The 20,780-nt window shown below is 27.7% G+C and overlaps 1 protein-coding gene across 5 annotated transcripts in view; it reads right to left on the bottom strand.

The window, feature by feature from the left end:
* LOC107443568 (putative polypeptide N-acetylgalactosaminyltransferase 9) overlaps nt 1-20,780 on the bottom strand; it is a 286,844-nt gene that overhangs the window by 56,182 nt on the left and 209,882 nt on the right. For 4 of the 5 annotated variants that reach the window (XM_071178433.1, XM_016057485.4, XM_071178431.1 and 1 more), the window contains exon 3: nt 7,460-7,999. In XM_071178433.1, coding sequence (XP_071034534.1) covers nt 7,460-7,965 — 506 coding nt within the window. In that variant the 5' untranslated portion in view covers nt 7,966-7,999. Of the gene's footprint in view, nt 1-7,459; nt 8,099-20,780 lie in introns of all 5 variants that reach the window. The other variant, XM_016057486.4, reaches the window with a different exon arrangement.

Raw genomic sequence — 20,780 nt, 5'->3', positions numbered from 1 at the left:
AAATAATGACTTTGTCCAAGAAAAAACACATTATAGCTGAGCTAAATGAAGAGTGCTATGTTTAATGAAGAAGCTATGTTTAATATCAAAATCAAAATCTTGGCTGATTTCAATGTGCTGTTGGATGTTGTCCGCCATTGCTTCTGTGGTTAACGTCACGTTGTAATCCAACTGCAGTTGAGTTGGACGGCAATTGTAGTTCAAGATGAGCGTTCGATGACGTATACTATCAAGCTCACAAATGGACCAATCAAAGGTTAGCGCTGATTTCCAGCTGACGGCGTCCTGTCCTAAGAAACCAGGCCTTTATTAAAATTAATAAAGCATCATATGCGTCAATAATCGTGTGGCGATTTTTTCTAAAGAATCTCTTCGCTAATCTTTCTCTTTAGTACGTTTCTAATTTTTTTTATCCATTTAGTAACTTTTACTAAAGGATGATTTTTTACCTTTCGGCTAAACTATTTAGTACTATTTCAGGACACAACTTATTGTTTTTTTAATTTCAAATACAATTGATTGACAATACAGTTGATTTTAAAGAAAAAAATAAAAAGAAAAAAAAGTAAATATTTAAATTATCTTTAAAAACATGAAAATATTTATCGATAAAAAAATACGTTTTAGAGTAGGTACTCAGTATTACATTGAAAGTTGCGGTCACAAGAGAGTTGCAGTCACCAAGATGACAGCATGTCACCATTTTATCTAAGTATTCAGGACTTTAATATATATAACTCCCATTGTAAAAGGTGTTTATCGGATTTTCCGCAGCTTTATAGAGGATTTCAATGCATATATTAATGCACTCTGTGCACGTGTCAGGAGTAAACGCTGGTCTTGACAATTATTTTGGGTTTTAGTTATTTCTTACTAACTATTAAGACACGTTGTTGTTGTTCCTAATGCTATTTGCCAACCAACAAGCCTGCTTGGTGAAACCAATCGAATTTAAGGCTAAGGGGGAGTTTTTAGGTTTAAAGAGGTACGATTTCTAGCCGAGAATGCGAGTTCAGCGTCACACGTCACAGCCCATTTATTGGGTGGACCCATTCTTACATCCTTTCATTCAGCCACAAATCGTAATTTCACCCTGAACCAGAGAACGACGAATCTCAAATTCAGTACCCCCAGAGGTATAATTTGTTATCGGAACATGGAGGGCTTTGTGACCCGACAGATTTAACGTGCACCAATCACCATTTACTACAAGGGGAGTCTTCGGCAGGCAGGTATCGAACACACGACCTCTTGGACATGGGCCCAATGCCCTATCAACCAGAATTTCCCGGCCACCTATTAGAGTAAAAATAGCTGTAATAAAGGAGCAATGGTGGCTCAGAGGCTAGAGCGATCGCCTTCCAATGAGGTAAACCGGGTTCGAATACCAGCAAAGGCTGGTCAATACGAATCCCGCGCCTGGCTCGTTTCGACCACAATTCTGAAGGAAAATATCCTCAGTGGTAGACGGATCATGGCCGTCCCCTTGCTGTCAGGCTAACCATGGGAAGTTTTAGTGATTTTCCTCACCATGTAACACGAATGGGAGTTAGCTCCATCAGAAAGTCCTCCACAAGGGCAAATTTCTCCTAATACTTGATCCAGGAGTTCCCTTATCTACTAGATTGGGTTCAAAATTACAAGGCTACGGAGTTGAACATTAGTAGTCGCAAACTTATGTTCAACAATGGTTACGAAATATAATTGATTTGTACTATACTAGAAATCTATAGATGCAAAAAGAGCACTTCAAAGTTTTACGAAAGTAGTAGAAATTAGTTGTGTCAACAGTGTATTAGTTGTGTCAACGTCATACAAACGCGTCTAAGACTTACACGGAGTGAACATATCCTGAAAATTTCAACGAAATGGTATAAAGTGTGAACTACAAAATGTATTAAAAACAAGAATAAATGCCAATTTTACTTTTTTTTCTGTTAATACTACTTGGCATTTACAAAAAAACTACGTTCTTGACATCAGATGTATATTCACCCGCATATTCCTTATGCGCATTCTTAAACTTTTTTTTAAAAATTATCATGGACGATTTTTCTAAAACCTCTTAATTCTTTAATTGACAAATTTAAAGAAGAAATAAATTACAGCAATATGTGGTATAAATGATACTTATATGTTACAGATTAAAAATATAAACAAGCACGATTTTAATTCTTTTATTGTTTTCGCAACTAAGAGAAATTTGTAACCGAGTTAATTTCAACATAGAATATATAAGTTTTTTTGTCATTTTTCTTAAAAAGAAAAAGAAATAGGCATTATTCTCTAATAGTTTATTCTGTAATAGTGCATTTTATTAAAATAACAAAAATAATTGAAAAAAATCAACATAGTGTGATCTTTTATTTTAGCAAATTCCAAAATTAATCTTAGGTCTTATTGAAGTAATATTTCGTTTTCTTCCTTAGACTTCTAAATAAAAAATGTCGTAGAAATTTTTAGTTCGGAATAATACATAAATCTTTGACATCAACAGATTGAAAATCATTATTAATGAAAGCTGCTGTACTGCCATCTATCGGTGCAAATTAAAATCTTTATTATGATAACGTATCAAACTACTAGTAAGATAGAAGTTTACAACAACGGTACCATTAAATGCATTTTGTGAAATATATAGTAAATATAATAAAGATGATTTAAATTTGCATAAATCATTCGAATACTTTATTTGCTAAAGGTTACAAAAATCACGACAGAACTAATCGGAATCTAAAAGTATTAATTGACGAGAAACAATTTAAAAATTAAAAAAAAAGAAAGAAAAAAAAACGAAAAAAAATGAAAAATATTTCTAATTAAAAGTAGAATCATGGATATTTGTTTCGTTTAAAAAATATAGGGCTACACTTATAAAGGTGATATTGCAGATTCGTATTTAATTCCTACTTTTGCAGTTTTTGCCCCATCTTAAGTTTAATTTTTTCGCTTTGAAAAACCAAGCAAAATTTTTAGTTCAACTTAAAAATAAATTTATTCCCAGTTCTAATAAATTATTTTAAGATTTGCCTAATATGAAGTTTAATCTAAAGTTCTTATTATTATATTTTTTTAGTAAACTTCTTTCTTTCAACATAAACTATTCATTTAACTAATTATAAGTAAGACCATATTACAATTTATACATTTTTATTCAGTTTATTCCGATTTCTAACTTTAATGAAAGTCAAACTAAAAAAAATTAAAACAATGAGAATCAAACAAATGAACATAATATTAACTATGATATTGTCTTGTTGATTAATTCCATAGACAAAAACAAATAAATCTATCAAAACCTCCAACTCGTTAATTTAATTGGAAATCTTCTGTTCGAAATCAAGAAGAATTTTTAAAAATATATATATATATATATGTAAAAATATATATGTATATATAAGCTGAATCTGTTCATTTCTGGAGAAATGCGTTAATTAGAACCAAAATTAACTTCATTAATACCAGGAGAAAAATTCCGAATCTCGAAACAAGCACGAATGCGATGGTTATCATCATTTTATTTTTAGTTCCTTGCTTTTATCATTTTATCAAGGAACAATTATTTTTAACTTTCAGAATAGTTTTCAGTTCTAATAAGAATCTGACATAAAAAAAAAGAATAAAGCAAATCTCAAAGTAAATTTTGCACTTATAAATTAAGATAAATAAGAAAATAAAGCCTTTAAGAAAAGTAAAATAAGAAAGTTTTGTTAATAATTGCGCATGAAACTTATAATATTTATTTTTTTAAGAAATTACTGGAAAAAAGTGGCAAACATACAAGTGTAAGTTCGATACATATTAGAAAATTATTTCAACTGCAATTGTGCAACAAAGCACTTTATTAAATAATGTGCATGGATTTTTTTTTTTACTTTTTAGTTATCTTTGTTCAGGACACTCTCCAAACAAGGTTTAATTAAGATATTTAAGCGAAATTGATAACAATTTAAATATATCAATAGTTATTATAAATAGTATAAACACATGTATCAATTAATAAAGTTAAAATACTGTTATGTACCAATTTTGTTTAGTGTCGTTTGTTTACCAGAATTTTAGTTTATTTTAAAATACAACAATGAATAAAATTTCAATCAAATTTCACTTTTTCTTCTCTTTTAATGGAATATATTATATTATGTTCTTTAATTAATAAAAGATACATACACTAATCAAAACAATATTTAAAATACAAGATATTACTTTAAAAATAAGTATTTTAAAGAAATTAAAATATTAAGAAAAATTTATTTTCATTCTTGACTGTTGATTTTTGAGGTTTAGTTTTAGTGTAATAATGGATGGTTATGAATATAATATTTGTTTAAAAACTAAAAACTACATCGATTTGCACTTCTTTCAAATTGTTGATCAGGCCATAGCAAGAAAATAATTATTTTTTTTTTCGAAATTAAATACTTCAAGTTGACATTAAGTTGCAGCTGTGATTAAATACTTAAGTTTTTAATGTATAATATATATATATAAGTTCAACGAAGAATAAAACAAAGAAAAATAAAAGACATATGAAAAAGGGGGGGAAATAATAAGTAAAAAATAACAAACAACAGTTTATTAAAAATAATAATAAATAAAAATAAATTTAANCATTTAAGAAAATACTAACATGCTAAGTATCTTAATGTCACTTTTAACGAATAATAAAACAAATTAGTAACTTTGTTAAAATCAAACTGTGTACCTATTGCTCTTATTAATTATGCGAGACAATAAGTTGTAACTAATTTTGTCAGGGTGCTAAGTGTTATTTCGCTTAAATAAAACGAACTTTAACTGATATAAATTTATTTAAGTTGAATAAATTTGCAAATCTATAAATGTAAACATTACATTTTATAACAAATAAATAAATAAATAAAACATTTAACTTAATGGCATTGATCAAGAACTAAAAGGAAGCACAACCGTTTAAATGAGTATTCACGGTAAAAAGTTAAAGTCAGTTTTTTAATTTATATGACACGTTTGATAGGTAATTAAATAAAACCTTTGATTTCCAATGAGTTTTATGTAACTTTTTAAGTCAAGACGAAATATTTTTGCTGCTTAAATTTTTCTTCCTATCATTTAGGCGCTGGATTTAGGATATATATATATATATATACTGATAACTGAAATTATTTTATTAAAAGAAATTAAATAGTTAATTAACTTTATTCCAATTATAACATCTTATAATTTTGGGTTTTTAACTACTTCCATATGATGCAAAACATCGAAATTACGTTTCAGATAAACGCCATATGATACCAAAACACTTCAAACCACTCCCAAAACCATTTTTGCGAGATTTATGAAGGATACATTATACGAACAAGTAATTCATTTTTGTAGTTTTTTCATCATTTATTTTCTCCACCTACATTACAAATGCAAGTTTTGTTTTGCAAACTAATCTTGCTCACCAATATTTAGTAAAGCTTCTCTTAACAATCTTGCGGTACAATTTGGCGATCATCATTTCGCGAGCTTAGTAATCGGTTTCGAAGTAGTATCTGAGGGGGAAAAAATGCCAAATGTTTGGGAATTTCGATCATTAAAGAACAAGTATCCCTATTTAAGGAGACAAATGTCTTAAATGAAGAGCATTCTTGGTAAAAGAAGAAGGAAATACCCCAAATTTCATCCAAAATGCATTTACTGTACCAAACCTTGCACACGATTTGTTCTCTTTTATTTTGGGAGTGATGTCATTGGGAAACTTCATTTAGTTCGTTAATGGAATGGCGCCGGATTGCCGGATGATAGAACGTGGACGGAAATATAATTTGGCGCAAATGCAGCTTCTTTTTAGCCAAAACTACACAAGAGAAAAGGTTGTAGAGAGAAAAGGGAATTTCACGACCCACACCTTTAACGATATCAACCAACTGTTTCTGTAATTGCTGATGGAAAGCATTGGGACTTCCTTAATTCGAAGAGTTCACCCATAGAAAAGTATGTAAGAACGAAGATAAATAGAAAAGTTGATAGAACATTTTTTTTCTTTTTCTGTCTTTCTTCTTTCTTTCTCTTTTTTATTTGCAGAAGTGCTTACCAGAGTAAAAAATCCACTACAGCAATATTAGATTATCATTAAAAAAGATAAAAGTACAACGGAGATAAGAGAGACATCTTTAATATCCTACATAAATATTATTCTAAACGCATTCGAAAAGCTTAGTGGCAGAAAGAGATGTGACATTTTAGTTAGTTTAGTTAGCTTTAGTAAACAGATAAAGAGGAAGAATCCATTTACAATAGCAGTTTAAACAGCTAAATATCTGTTATTTTAATAGCTTAAAAACTGCGATGCCAACAATGTTACCATAGTTTTTAAACTATACTTAATTTATAGTTAAACCTACATTTTTGACCGTTAACTAAATGTCCTTGTCACTTAAAATTATTTCCTTTCTGTTTAAGTAATATATTTATTTGTATACATAATCTTTATCATAAAATGATATGGTTGTCATTCATGTGTTGTCCTGTCCGTGTAACACAAAGCTCTATCTCACAAATTTTATGTTAAACATGGCAAATCAAAAACAAATGAAAGGTGTTCGTTGCTATCTTTTTTTCCCAACGTTGTATTTTAAGCACTTCATTAACTTAAATGCTTGGCTTTTGTTTATTTCAATCACAATCTCTTCAAGGAGCTTCAAAATCAAAGCATTTGCAAACAAGAGTTTTAATAACGTGTTTTAACACTAGTTAAGCAATAGTTATCTGTTGTTTTTGAGATTTTTCTTCAGATCCATGTTTAGCGCCTCCGACATGTTATGTGTAGTAGAAACGTTATAAGGTTTTCATGTAAATTTTGTCCTAAATGGTCGGTACCTAGTTTTTGGACCAGTTGAAAGGAAATATAGCACTATAGCACTGCCGGGTTGCTTCCATATGCTGAGGAAGAAAATGAGCTAGTAACGAATGAAGCACAAAAGCAGTTATAAATTGCCAATTTTAGGAGGAAACCCCAATTTTGGGAATCACAATCCATTTTCATTTAAGTTTATGTTTTGGATCCATTACAACTCAGTTTATGTTTTGGATCCATTAATAATAAGAAAATATATCAAAACATCATTAAGTGTAAAGATAATTTAAAATGACCAATTTTGTTGTTGATAAATGGAATGGTTTTGTAATTTTTTTGTAAAATCATTATTATTATTATTATCTTTGCTTTTAGGACAATTAAAATGGAAAGCGTCACCATGATGAGAATAGGAAATGCAACAGATTTATAGTAGTTGTAGTTGTTTATTCAAGTCTCGCTTGACCTGCACAGTATTAGCAATGGTCTGGGAAACAACCCTGAGCATGATACTCAGACATGCCATCAAAATTTTGTTATCATTTGGATAGTCAAACAATGGTCAAAAATTTCAAATATTGAGAAATAAAAGGGTGAGAATATGGTACAAGGAAATAAAAATTAAATTTCACTTACCCTCTTGGTCTAACATCTGGCAATTTCCGGTGTAAAGAAATTAAGTCACTAACATACTGATTAAAAGCATTATGTTCCCAACCAGTTGCTATCAAATCTTGTTCTTCTTTTGTTAAATTAGTTAAAACTACTGGCTTTCCATACTCTCCAGGCTGATCATGGTCTGGTAGAGGCAAGACAGCCTGTTCCATTTCTGCGTGATGCGGTACATTCATAGGTATATGCAAATATTCTTCTTTAGACTGTCTGGGTTTCCTACCTTCGTGCTTTTCAACACCAACAGTTGGATTTGCTATAACTTGGTTTTGTTCGATATAGTTGACAGCCTCTACGACTTCTTCTTCTGCTTTCTCTACGCGAACTTTGTCTGAGAAATTCATGAGCATGGTAATGCCAAGCCAGGAGACAGCTATGAACAAAACGATTTTGATGATTAGGGACTTCCGTCTTTGGTAGTAAATCAAGTTACAGTGGCGCTTTTTGGAAGACGTGGTTTTTTTGGACATGGTTGCTTTAAATTATGTTTCAGGCACGATGTTCCTGTAACAAAAATAAATCATTAATGAACTGAAGCTTTACTATGTTATGTACTAGATTTATATACAAGAACATTAACAAAAACCTTTTGAAAATCAAAAACTATTCAACCAATTTTTTTCGATTTTATCAAGCCAAAGAGTGTCGGAGGAAAAATTTTTGACAACGGCACTTTCTGGGAGACGGGTCTCTACATACACTGAAATTTTAAATTGTGCTTTTAGCTCAACTTTCTGGAGAATATGGTGTCTGGTTTTAAGAGTATGGGGTTTTGACTAGGTTCAAATTATATTTTTGTCACAACGTTCTGCAAAAAAAAACAAAAATGCTCTGATAAAGAATTTTGATAACAAAAAAAGATCAGAAAGTGAATTAACTTTTTTATGGGAATACAATTTTTCAATTTTTCGCCAAAATTTTGTGAATTTTTGAAAATAATTTTTTTTTGAGTTTTTTAATATCAACTATTCAATTAATTTTATTCTTTTATGCTTTTCCGAATTAAATTATAGCTTAAATCATATGAATCTTTTATAATTTTACCCTCAAAATCAATTTTAATATACAATTAAATTTAATAACATTCACTGATAAATATGATGTATCACTATTATAACTTCTTGTCGAAAATACTGCGTCTGGTGTAAATTAACTTTGTGTTAAATTATTTTAGATATTCTCAGATTTTCCCTGTTATCTCCTTTATTTATTTTATATTAGCCCCCTTCAGCTACAAGCTGGTTTGCATTTTTAAATAAGTAGAATTTCAAGTATTTTGCAATTCGAAATCGTTCAGTAAAAAAACTAAGATAATATGTAAGTACATGCTCATATTGCGCACGGTAGAGAAGATTTAATGTTCACACTCGTGGAGTTCTCATTCGTATTTTCATGTTCATAAGGTATCATGGGTTCCATGTTGATTTTTTTAATAAAATGTTTAGTACAACATATGTTAACATTTAAGAAAATACTAACATGCTAAGTATCTTAATGTCACTTTTAACGAATAATAAAACAAATTAGTAACTTTGTTAAAATCAAACTGTGTACCTATTGCTCTTATTAATTATGCGAGACAATAAGTTGTAACTAATTTTGTCAGGGTGCTAAGTGTTATTTCGCTTAAATAAAACGAACTTTAACTGATATAAATTTATTTAAGTTGAATGAATATGCAAATCTATAAATGTAAACATTACATTTTATAACAAATAAATAAATAAATAAAACATTTAACTTAATGGCATTGATCAAGAACTAAAAGGAAGCACAACCATTTAAATGAGTATTCACGGTAAAAAGTTAAAGTCAGTTTTTTAATTTATATGACACGTTTGATAGGTAATTAAATAAAACCTTTGATTTCCAATGAGTTTTATGTAACTTTTTAAGTCAAGACGAAATATTTTTGCTGCTTAAATTTTTCTTCCTATCATTTAGGCGCTGGATTTAGGACTAAACTGATTTAGGTCTTAATATTTAATTATGTTTAATGTATCTAACTAGTTTTAGAGCCTCGACCTCTTTTTATTAAAAATTTAGATTATTGATTATTGCTATTATTATGATATTTACATTTAAAGGATAATAATATGAAGATATGGAATTAAAAAATTAAAAATTCGTGTATTGATAAAGATATCATTAATAATGATTATTAATATTTGGCAACAAATAGTTTTATTTTTAGAGTTTAATATTTTCAACCGTCTTAGAAATGAAATTCTGTTTGGATAAATAAATAAGAATAAACTTGCTACTAAAATTACTTTTGATGGTTAATTGTATTATTTCTTTAATTTTTGATAACTTGTGTTAGCCTGCTTTTTTGTTTTTAACAGGCGTTTTTACATCAGCATTTAAATTCAAACTATGAGCCTAACGAGCTTTATTAGGTATTTCACTTTTTCTCGAGATTTATCTGCATTTATTTTTTAAAACATTTTGTAACGATGCTATTTCGATTACAAGGAAATTTTGAAGCAATGACAAATGCAATATATACATTTGACAATACATACAATGACAGCAACACATTTTTTAGTACTTCATGTGAGTAAATCAACACAGAGGATGGAAAATATCGAAAAGAGATTCAAAAATTGCTCTAATTCTGTAACCGAAACGCCATGCCAGTGAAGCCAATCAGAAAATATTAGGGAGGTTTTATCAGTAATAATGGTTTTCAACAATGCAATTTCGTGTTTTCGATATTGTTCTGTAATTAAATGACACCGGAAAATGATGATTGCCTACAAATCTCCATATAAAAATTTGAAAATTGTAGAAAACTCCCGATCCAAATCGGTGCTCCCTTTCCAGAATTACTAGCAAACATACATACAAACCGGCGCTTTTTTATGCAAAAAAAATATTTACTTTCAAACTTTTATTTTCATTTTTATATCAATTTTAATTTGAACACTTCTGTGAATTTTTTATTTGTTTTGCTATGTAAAGCTTCAAGATAAATTATTGATTTTGATATCTTCTTATAGTCCATTCTAGAACCCTTTCCAGAACTAGCTAGATGTAAATAAAACATAAATATAAATAAAACGTAACATTCATTACGAAATTGTTAAATATTTGTTTTCTAGATATTTCTAAATTTTATTTTTAAATAGGAGTCAAATGTAGTTTGAGAAGAAGAGAAAAATTAGACTGTGGTGTAACTACCACTACAATTATTAAATATAAGCAAAAAATGAGCGAATTGCTATAAACAAAAAAATTAAGAACAAATATAATGAGCAAAAAATTATATAAATAAATAAACAGCATGAATCAACTAGTGGTAATCGTTCATTGAATTCACAGATAAATCACATTGAATCACAGATATAATTCTGGAAGGGGAGTAATGTGGTGTAACTACGACTACAAATATTATTTACCAAATCACTAGTATATAAGACATGTTAACTCGATTTTATCTTGAGGTTCCTTTAGATAGACGAAGGTTGACATAGTCTAAAATTATATTTCCTCAAGACAACATTTTTGATGAGATAACAAAATAAACGAAATTCAAGCTGTTTTGCCTATGAAGTGATATTAATTATTTAGATTTGATTTGAAAACATTTTGTGATAAGAAGATTTTCCATTCGAATTTTTAATATAAATGACTTTAAGAATGATCCATGAAATCAAGTGCTGTTTCACGAAGGAATAATTATTTTCCATACTTAGAATTAAAGAGAAATCGCATTTTAGTTTTATTTGAGAATCTGATGAGCAACGCGCAGTCACTTATATTATAATGACCAGCTATCGCTTCTGCTATGAAGCAAAAGAATAAAGCAATGAAATGTCCCTGAATTATTATCCACAAATTTCAAGAATTCTTGTTTTTTATTTGTCATACAAGCTTCACATCAGTAGTGTACAAAAAATGATAGATCACCCAACTTTTTTGAAACACATAGAAACCCCAAATTTGTGTTAATTGCGTTTGCGCAATAAAACAATAAATAGAAGATGAAATCAGTAGAAATGATTTAATAAAAAATAATTATTCTTTAATTGAACTGTTTTCGATAAAAAGAGAGAAGAAAAAAACGAAAATGAAATACAGTTATTAGAAGCAGGAGAAGTAAGTTTAATCTTATAACATGCTTGCAACTTAATTATCCAAACGAAACAAATGTTTTTAACTAAAGCTACAGCTTAATTGTTAACACCAAACTGATTTACCCGTTTCTTATTCATTTATATTTTTTAAAAAGTTTTTAGGAAAGAATATCAAGAACTAATAATATTTATTCATCGTATCAGTGTAAAGAAAGATATTGAAAAAAACATTGTGAACAAGAAAATTTAAATCTCAAATTTCTGTTAACATTGCTGGCTAAAACTATGTGGCACTAAACCATTCTGAAGATAACTTAATTTAACGATGCCTTGAAGTTAAAAAAAAATGTTTGCTTTGGGCAATTAAATTACCATTTAGAATGAGAAATGATCTTAATGAGGATTTTTTAAACAAGTCCTAATTGTTCGAAATACTAAAAACTTTGAGATATCATTAGGAGTTAAGCAAATGTGTAGAGTAAAAAAGACAAATAATTTTTTATAAGAACAAAAAATAACTGATGGATGTTGAAACAGTTGTATAAAAACTTGCTCTTCAAAACTAAATAATAAATTAAAAGGCTAGTCTTGCATAAAATGAAGAATATATAAAAAAAAATTAATTGAGCGGTCGGAAATATTTTGTATCAATGAATAACAAATTTAATAGTAAGAAACTTCCACTTGAGGAAACACATTAGCAATCTATTTTTCTATAATAAGCATAGTTGGTTGCGTTTTTGTAATAATTGTTATATATATATACCATGATTATAACAACTATAAGTCTTTTGTCCGAAATTATTTCATCGAAAAAATCTTTAGCTAAAATTAAATAATTTGAAGCATAATGGATATAATTTATACGTTCATTAACTACTGATAAAAACTACTAAAGAATAGCTGCTGAAGCAAAATTAAATGCATTTAATTTGGCTCTAGCAGCTATTGTACATCCAGAAAGGAAAAGAATCCCAAGCTTCATAAAGACATTAGTTATGGAATTTTTTTAATAAAAATAATTGGCTACGTTTTCGTTATAATTATATAGTCTTCGCTTTCTCTTTTTTTCATGTGGAACTTCAAACTTTTAGCTTAGATAAAATTATAAATGAAATATTTAATAACTACTAATTAAAACTTTGTAAGAATAATGAGCTATAAAAAATATTTCAGCTGAGCAACTATTTTGTATCAATATATTTGAAATTCAGTACAAAAATAAAGAATTTAGTTATTTGCTTATGTTTTTTTTTAATAGTTTAATAATAATTATGCTAAGAATAATACAAAACATGAAAACAATTTTAAATTGTTAAAATAATTACACAAAATAAAATAATTATAAATTGCATAAAAATATCATTTCTTTTTTCTTTATATTAACTATTTAATGTTATATTTTTTTCTTTATTCACATTTTTCTCATTAGTAATTTTATTAAATACTTAATTGCATTTGCGGAGAAAAATCATATTATTTTTGTGTTTTATTTTTAGATAAACGGCATATAATATATTAACAAATAAACTTATCGATGCTTTACTACGTAAAACAAAAAGAAATAATTATTTTAATCAAAAATCATATACGAAATAATATTTCAGTTTTCTTCATAAAAGTTAAAATTTTATTTTATTATTTTGCAAATGATTAAGTCCTTATGCCGACGATAAATTTTAGAGTTTTAACCAAAATGTTAATAAATATTGTAAAAGATACTAAACATTATATTTTACGCTATTAAAACAGAGAAAATACGAAATTGTATTAAAATAAATAACAATAAATATTTAGAAAATGAAATTTAATATCTTTCTTTCAATACTAAAAGTTTACTATAGCAGAATCTTATTTAATTACACGAACAATTAAAAAATAATTAATAAATCCCCATTTATTTCTAACAAAAAAATGTAACTGAATCTGATGCTTTACAGTTACTCTTAAAGAGATGAAAAAAAAAATAATTTGAATTATGGACAACAGCCTCGATTGCAAAGCTAATTTTAGAAAGATTGACTTTACTAAAATGAATCACTTATGAAAATTACCTTGTAAATAATTGTTTCAAAACAAAAGATAAATATTCCTCTTTCAGCACAAAATAATGTACCAGCAAAAAAAAAGAAAAAAAGAATCATAATAATTTTCAGATTACGACCGAATAAAGAAAAGTAAAATGAACTGTCACAATTTATTATTACAAAAGGAAAAATGTACCCAAGGAATATTATTATTCAAATATATATTTCGAGAAAATGAATTCCTACTTTTTTGTCACTCGAGCAAATTCGAAAATCAATATCAATTTTTTGATAATTTATTTTATCCTGTATTGGATTTATTTCTTTTCTTTTCCCTCTGCTGTCTTTGCTCGCTAGTTGAAAGAAACTAAGTTTTTTTTTCCTGCGGAATTCCAGTAAAAATGATATTAAATGCATCTGGCAAATTCTATCAGGAGTTTCACGCCTTTTGCACAAGTAATAATGTATTTGCCTATCATCAATTTCTAATTGTTTTTGTTCTTTTCAGCGCAATGTTGGCAGTTCAGCAGCAGAGTAGCTTTGTTCTGCATTCATTGTTGTTTTTGATATTTACACTTAGATAAAAACGTTGATAAATAATAAATTTGCGTTGCAGATGAGGATAAAAATAAATCTACAAAATCTATCAATTGAGAATCGCTCATACATATTTTATTCGCATTGTCGACTTTAACTATTATTTTCATTGTTATAAATCGTTTTGCTTCAGAGCTGTTTTCATATTAGAGAAAAATTCTTCAATCTCATTTTGTATAAGAAATATGTTTCAAATTCACGTTTTGACTGAACATTTTATTTTTATTATTCTAAATACTTTCCTTTAAAGCTATTTTCTTACTTTGAATTGTATTGAAAAATTGATGAATTACATTTTCCATGAGAAATGTGTTAAAATTTTAAACTTAAACTATTATTCCTATTATCATAAATATGTTCCTAAAAAACAGTTTCTTTTACTGCTAAATTACTGGAAAAGGCAGAAACTCCAATTTCTTAAAGAAGTAAGTTGAAATTTGCAATTTTGAAGTATTTATTATTTCCATCATAATAATAAAATGAAGATTTAATGTGTGCGCGTGTGTGCATTTGTGCGCGTACGTGTCCCTCTTATAACTCAGGAACCGTTAATTGTTTCATTCTAAAATTTTAATATTTTTGTGTCTGATTGCGTAACTTATAATATTGTCTGCACTAATCAATTAGCATATTTGATTTCACCCTCTTAAACCACTAAGTTTGAGTGCTAGAAAGTGAAGATCCGATAATTAAATCAAAAGTTACCCATTTTCGTTTTCGTCCCCTTTTTTGTCGCACTGTATAACCAATACAAAGATTGAAAGAGTGAAGAGCCAGTTAAATGAGCCAGTGAAACAATTCGAAGTGTGAAGCATTTAATTGGGAGTTGGCGAGTGTAGCAAACAGGATGGACTCTCCCTCCCTAATTTTATGTATTTTCTTCTAAGAGTGTTTTTTTAATTTTATTCATTTTTAAGGTTTTATAAAAATTTGACTTTCAGATTATTCAAGAAAAGTATATGAGAAAATTCCCACTTCTGATTTAAACTATTAATTTTATTGCTATAAATATTTTTCCGTGAAGTAGTTTCCGTATAATTTTAAACTAAAGTAATTTCTATGCATTTATTTTAGAATAAAATGCTAGATACCTGAGTTTTCGCATTTAAATTAATTTTTTCCCGATGGTTCACATTATGGTTCATACGAACGAAATAAAAAGTTTAGATTCTTAACTTTATAACATATTTACAAAGTCTTGCAGAACCGTTTGAATCTTGCCATCATTATGTTGACAACTAAATAAAAGGGGTAAGAAAACAAATTTTAATTAATGAACACAAATGTATTTCATGTTACTATCTTATTATTCTAACATTCTGGAAGTGATATTATTCAAAAATTCCACAAAATGTTGTAACAAAAGTGTAATACTACAATGTTCTACAATGCAATAATTATTGAAAATGGCTCGGTGGCAGGACTTAAGACATTTCAAATAGGTTCTTTTAAAGGAAAAGACGTTATAAAGTGGGGAAATGAACATTTGCATGCCTTGACCACCGCCTACACAAAGTAATGAATGACCTGGCTCTGTCACGCAAGAAAGGGAAGCTTGGTCGATAACAGCACTTCCAGAAACCGCATCCCCTAAGCCACAGGAAGTAATAAATTTCAGATTATTCGAGCAATCGTGCAAATAGCCCTACTTTGAACAGGAAAAGAGGCTGCCTCCAAAGGAAATAGCAACCGTTATAAACTAACTATTAAACTGAAATAGCAAGCGAATAACATCATACTCGTATTGATGTTTGCATTAAATACTAAACTATAGTAAATATTTTTGTTGTTAATTTGATTATAGCAGAAAAAAGCTATACGATTTTACTATCCACTGTTATTCTTAGGAGATTCATATGATAGATTCGGATAAATAACAAACCGTGAACGATAATTAAAATAAAATAAAATAATATCGAGTGTTGGAAACAATAGTCAAAAAAATAATGATATCAAATTTGAGTTCAAAAGACAGATATTTCTCTAAAACTATAAAAGCAAGTTCTATCAGCACGACCAAATCACTGAGTCGGCAAATCTGTGAATCGTCATCAATCTTTTCTTCCCAGAATTAATCACACCCTTTTTTCGCCATGTAATTGGAAATTCTTACCGGTTTCCGACGATTTAGATAGATGAAATTTCAACTGTAGCTCTTTTTCTGATAACAAAACAAATTATAATTATTTCCAAAATGTTGCAAAATTTTTTTTACCATTTTATTACTCGCCATTGCGTATTGGCTGGAATTTATGCACATAATGATGACTTTAAACATACTCAAATTGAGATTAATTAGTACCAACTTGTCTGGGAGGTAATGAAAGCCAATGCGCCATGCTGAGAAGCTGTGCAGTCATTACGTCGTTGGTTTTGGAATTGAGGAATCATGTTATTAGTATCTTCTTAATCATGGTCTTTTTTTTTTCTTTTTTTTGTGAACACTGGCATATGCATGAGTGCTGAAATGCTTTGCTGTTAATTGGAATTTTAACTGTCTTCCATCGTAATACATAAAATTAAACGAATAAAACTTAAACATTAAGTTTTTCAAACAAATTGAAAAGTAGAGAATACGTAGTACAGTCGCATCTGTCTAACTTACAATAATGTCCATTTTTTGACATCAAGAAAAAAATCTGAATAATCTACGCGCTTGCTCTGTTGATAATAGAAATAAAATCTTTTGACCAAACAAGTTTCTCGCTGATACTCTTATTCAGGAAATATTTTTTTATCCCAAACTCTTTTTTCCTAATGTCGGAAGAATATTAAACACAGTAGTTTTTGAATTTCGGTTCTTAAAAAATTATTGAAAAATTTTAGGAATCATTTCTTAAAACCCTAATAATATAGAGATTACCGTGCTTATTCAGAAAAAAGTTAATATACAAGATTAAGTATAGATAAGAATAACTACTCATGAAATAGGAAAGAGCTTGTTAATTTAAAGAAACTGATACTTATGAGATATTAATTGCTGCAGAAAAGCTTTCAATCTGTGGAAATTAGAAAGAAGGAGGAAATATTGAAAAAAAAGATAAGACATCTAGAGATATATTAGAAAAAAATTAAGAAACGAAAAGACATGAAAGATAAAAATCAATTATTTTAAATTAACACTTTTTTTAATTAATGTTTTTTTTTCTAAGTAAGTATAAGTCACACCACTTTTAAAACATCAGTACAGTTATTATTTTGACTTTTAAAATATATTCGATTAAAATACTCGATTTGTGATATCACGAAATTTTTGGTGTCTCTTTTCGAGTTGAAAATATCGAGGTTTATTGCATATTTTGTGTCTTTCGGCCTAACATTAGCACTATCATAACTTTTAACCATACTAGAAATCCTCCCAGTCTTAAAAATTATGCAGCCTCTCCCTTTAGGTTTGTCGAAAATATATAAATATTAATAAATAAGTATTAATTAAAATAAATATATATGAAAAAATAATATATTTCTTCAATTTACTCTACTAGAAAAATAATCAAAATGCATAAGTACTTTATAAATAAAAGTTACATTCAATTACGTTTTCATAAGAATGATTCAAATCCTTCTCATTTTAGTGCTTATTTTTCATATTTACATTATTTCATATTTCCAATGATGTTTCATTTTTTTCTTCGCATTCAAGGAAATTTATTTTCTCTATAAAATATAGAAAAAAGTATAAATAAGTTTTAAACAAAGCTATTTTTTCAGAACCTATTAAAAGTTATAATTTTCTATATTTTATGTTAAAGTACTGTAGAAAAGGATGAATATTTTTTCCTTAAATGTGTTTTTTTATGTAATAGAGTTACTATTTTAATGGATGTTTGCATTAAACAATTTATATAATACATTATTTTTCTGAAAGAATTTGAAAACAAAGAGAAAAAATCAATACGACAGATACTGAATTAAAAAATCATAAGATTTTTGAAATTAATCATACATGAAACTTACAAGGAAGATAAAGTTTTATGAAATACTAAATCATATTTAATTATTTTCCCAATAATGACGCTCTTGTTTTTTTTTAAATTTCAGGTCTCATTTTGTTAAGAGAAACTTCCTTCTCAACAAATAAGATCATTTCAATTAAGTTTTATTATCTTTTTTCATTACTCCAGCAATCACTTACTAAAGAAATGGAAGTTTTCTCGAAGAAGGGAAATTCAGAAAAAGGAGGAAAAAGCAACAAAAAAAAAAGATTCAAAATGTAAAGAAAATTCAATTTAGAACTCTCAAATGCACGAGATGAGAAAAACGCAATTTCCTAACTGATTTTAATACCATACTATTTCTTTTAACATGCCACTCAGCGTCCATCACTTTCCATAAAAATATCTGTCTATTCTTTTCCAATGTTAGCGTTCGCAAAGTATATTCTAAAAAAACGAATGAAATTGAAAATTTGGAAATAAAACTTGTATTTTTCTTTGTTGTAAGGTGCACCTTTCAATAAGAAACTAATTTACGTCGTCCTCGTCTGATTTTATACTGATTGAACTTGACTTACTATGCTGATGTAAAATAGTTCTTTTTCGTGAAATCTTTTTCTTCAAAGTTATTCAAATAAGGCTTTCAGGGGTTTTACTAGTTCTGGAAAAACGAATACTGCTAACGTTATTTTGAAACTCCTCCCTCATTTTTTTGACGATTCCTTTCTGATTCTATGTATATATAAATATAAAAAAATGTATACTAGGTAAATTTGTTTCGAGAACTTTTTAACTTTTCTACTAAAATTTTCATTTTCGGTCACAAAGTTTAAAAGGCTTTTTTTTTCCTGCGTTTGATTTTTACGTTTTATATCAGTGGAGGTTTTATTTCGCTAAATATGAAAGCGTCTGGCATATTCGAGATTTTTCTCTGTAGCTTTCTTTGATAATAAGTAAGAGAACTAATAAAAAAGAAACATGCTCTCAGCTTGAAGATATCGTTATTTAAGAAATAAAAGCATTATTTTTGCAGGTTGTTTCTTAAAACTGCAAATTTATATTAATATCGAAAAAATATTAATTTATGTACTATTTCCATAACTAAGAGTAAAATAAGGTATAATATAAATATGAATTGTTTTAATTTTAATTTTTTTATACAATATTGAAATTTTTTTCAATAATTAACCTAAGTGTATTATATGGAAAAAAACATCCATATGATGCAAAAATAGAAAAGAAAAACTATTATTATTTTTGAACACTGATATTTTGGTACGTTTTTTCAAACTAAACTCAATATACTATTTTTATAATTTTTTTAATTGTCGCCCTATACAGCAGCCATTTTCTTAAATTACTGTTTCTAAAGTAGCAATTATTATTTTATAATATTAAGAGACTAAAATTATTTTTTTAAAAAGTTTAAATCGAAACATGGAATTTTAGAAAAACGATTTTATATTTTTAACTATTTCAATTTTTTGTTCTGCCAAATGTGGTTAAACGTTACAGAAATGTGAATGGAAACATAAAATTGTAAACGCCTAGACATATTTCTTTTCATGCAGGTAAAAGAAATTTTCGTTTACAATTTTTTTTATAAGGAAACAGATAAAATGATTAGAAAATAATTTTTTATTTTCTAGATTTCACCTTTTCCTTGCAACAAAAATTTTAAATTCAAAACAATTTCGTTTAATTTATTTTGACAGAATAAAATTTAAATTCCACATGCTTCAAAAAGTTGTTCATGAAATTGTATTTCTCTCTTTCTAGACTTCTGTTTCTTAAATTAAATTTTAATTCATAATTTTGAACTTTTAAAATCCTTTCATGACTCATACAGATCAGCGATTGATTACTGATGTTAAAATCGTTGAAATTATTCATTGTCATTTTTCAGAAATCAGACACTTTAAGCTTTATGAAAATAAGATTTTAACATAGGTCCTATTATTATAGAGAACAATTAGCAGTGACATATTATAAATATTTTTTCAGTTAAACAATATTTTACATGAGGGGAACATTTGTCTCTGCCATAAGCATTGTTAAAATATGCATATAAAAATGTCAATAATATATAATTAATTAATATATTTAGTTAATGTAATTAATTATAAAACATTTTCTTTCTTAATAAACTGTTGAAATAAAAAAGATTACTTATTAATATGAGATAAAAAAAATTATTTTCATTTGAAGAAAAAATAACTAAGTGATCAAGAATTTTTTCGTAGACTCTCTTGTTACATGAAATAAGTCTTTTTTGCTAAAAATAACATATTTTCGTAATTTCTGTCAGTTTGCAACATAACTATTTGATCAAATTTAGTTTATCTTTTGTCAGCGTTCTCTACACGAAGTCTGAATATGGTGCAAAACGTCGTCAAAGATTAGTGAAAATGAAAAGTACATGCGACTTTATTTTTTAATGTTTAAAAAGTTATTCCAAATTCGCAATATCTGAGCTCATGCAAATTTGCAAAAAAATGAGAATTATTTATTGACCCCGTTTTACATGAAGTCAGTCCGTTGATCCGGTCGCAATTTTTCGAAGTCTCTGTCCTCACATGAAATAACGCTTTTTTGCGAAAAATATGCTATTTTAAAAAATTCTGTGTGTTTTGTTTTATTTTATTTT

The sequence above is a fragment of the Parasteatoda tepidariorum genome, chromosome 1, assembly GCF_043381705.1.
Source record: "Parasteatoda tepidariorum isolate YZ-2023 chromosome 1, CAS_Ptep_4.0, whole genome shotgun sequence".
NCBI classification, from domain to species: Eukaryota; Metazoa; Arthropoda; class Arachnida; order Araneae; family Theridiidae; genus Parasteatoda; species Parasteatoda tepidariorum.
This window is presented reverse-complemented; position numbering and strand designations above follow the sequence as displayed.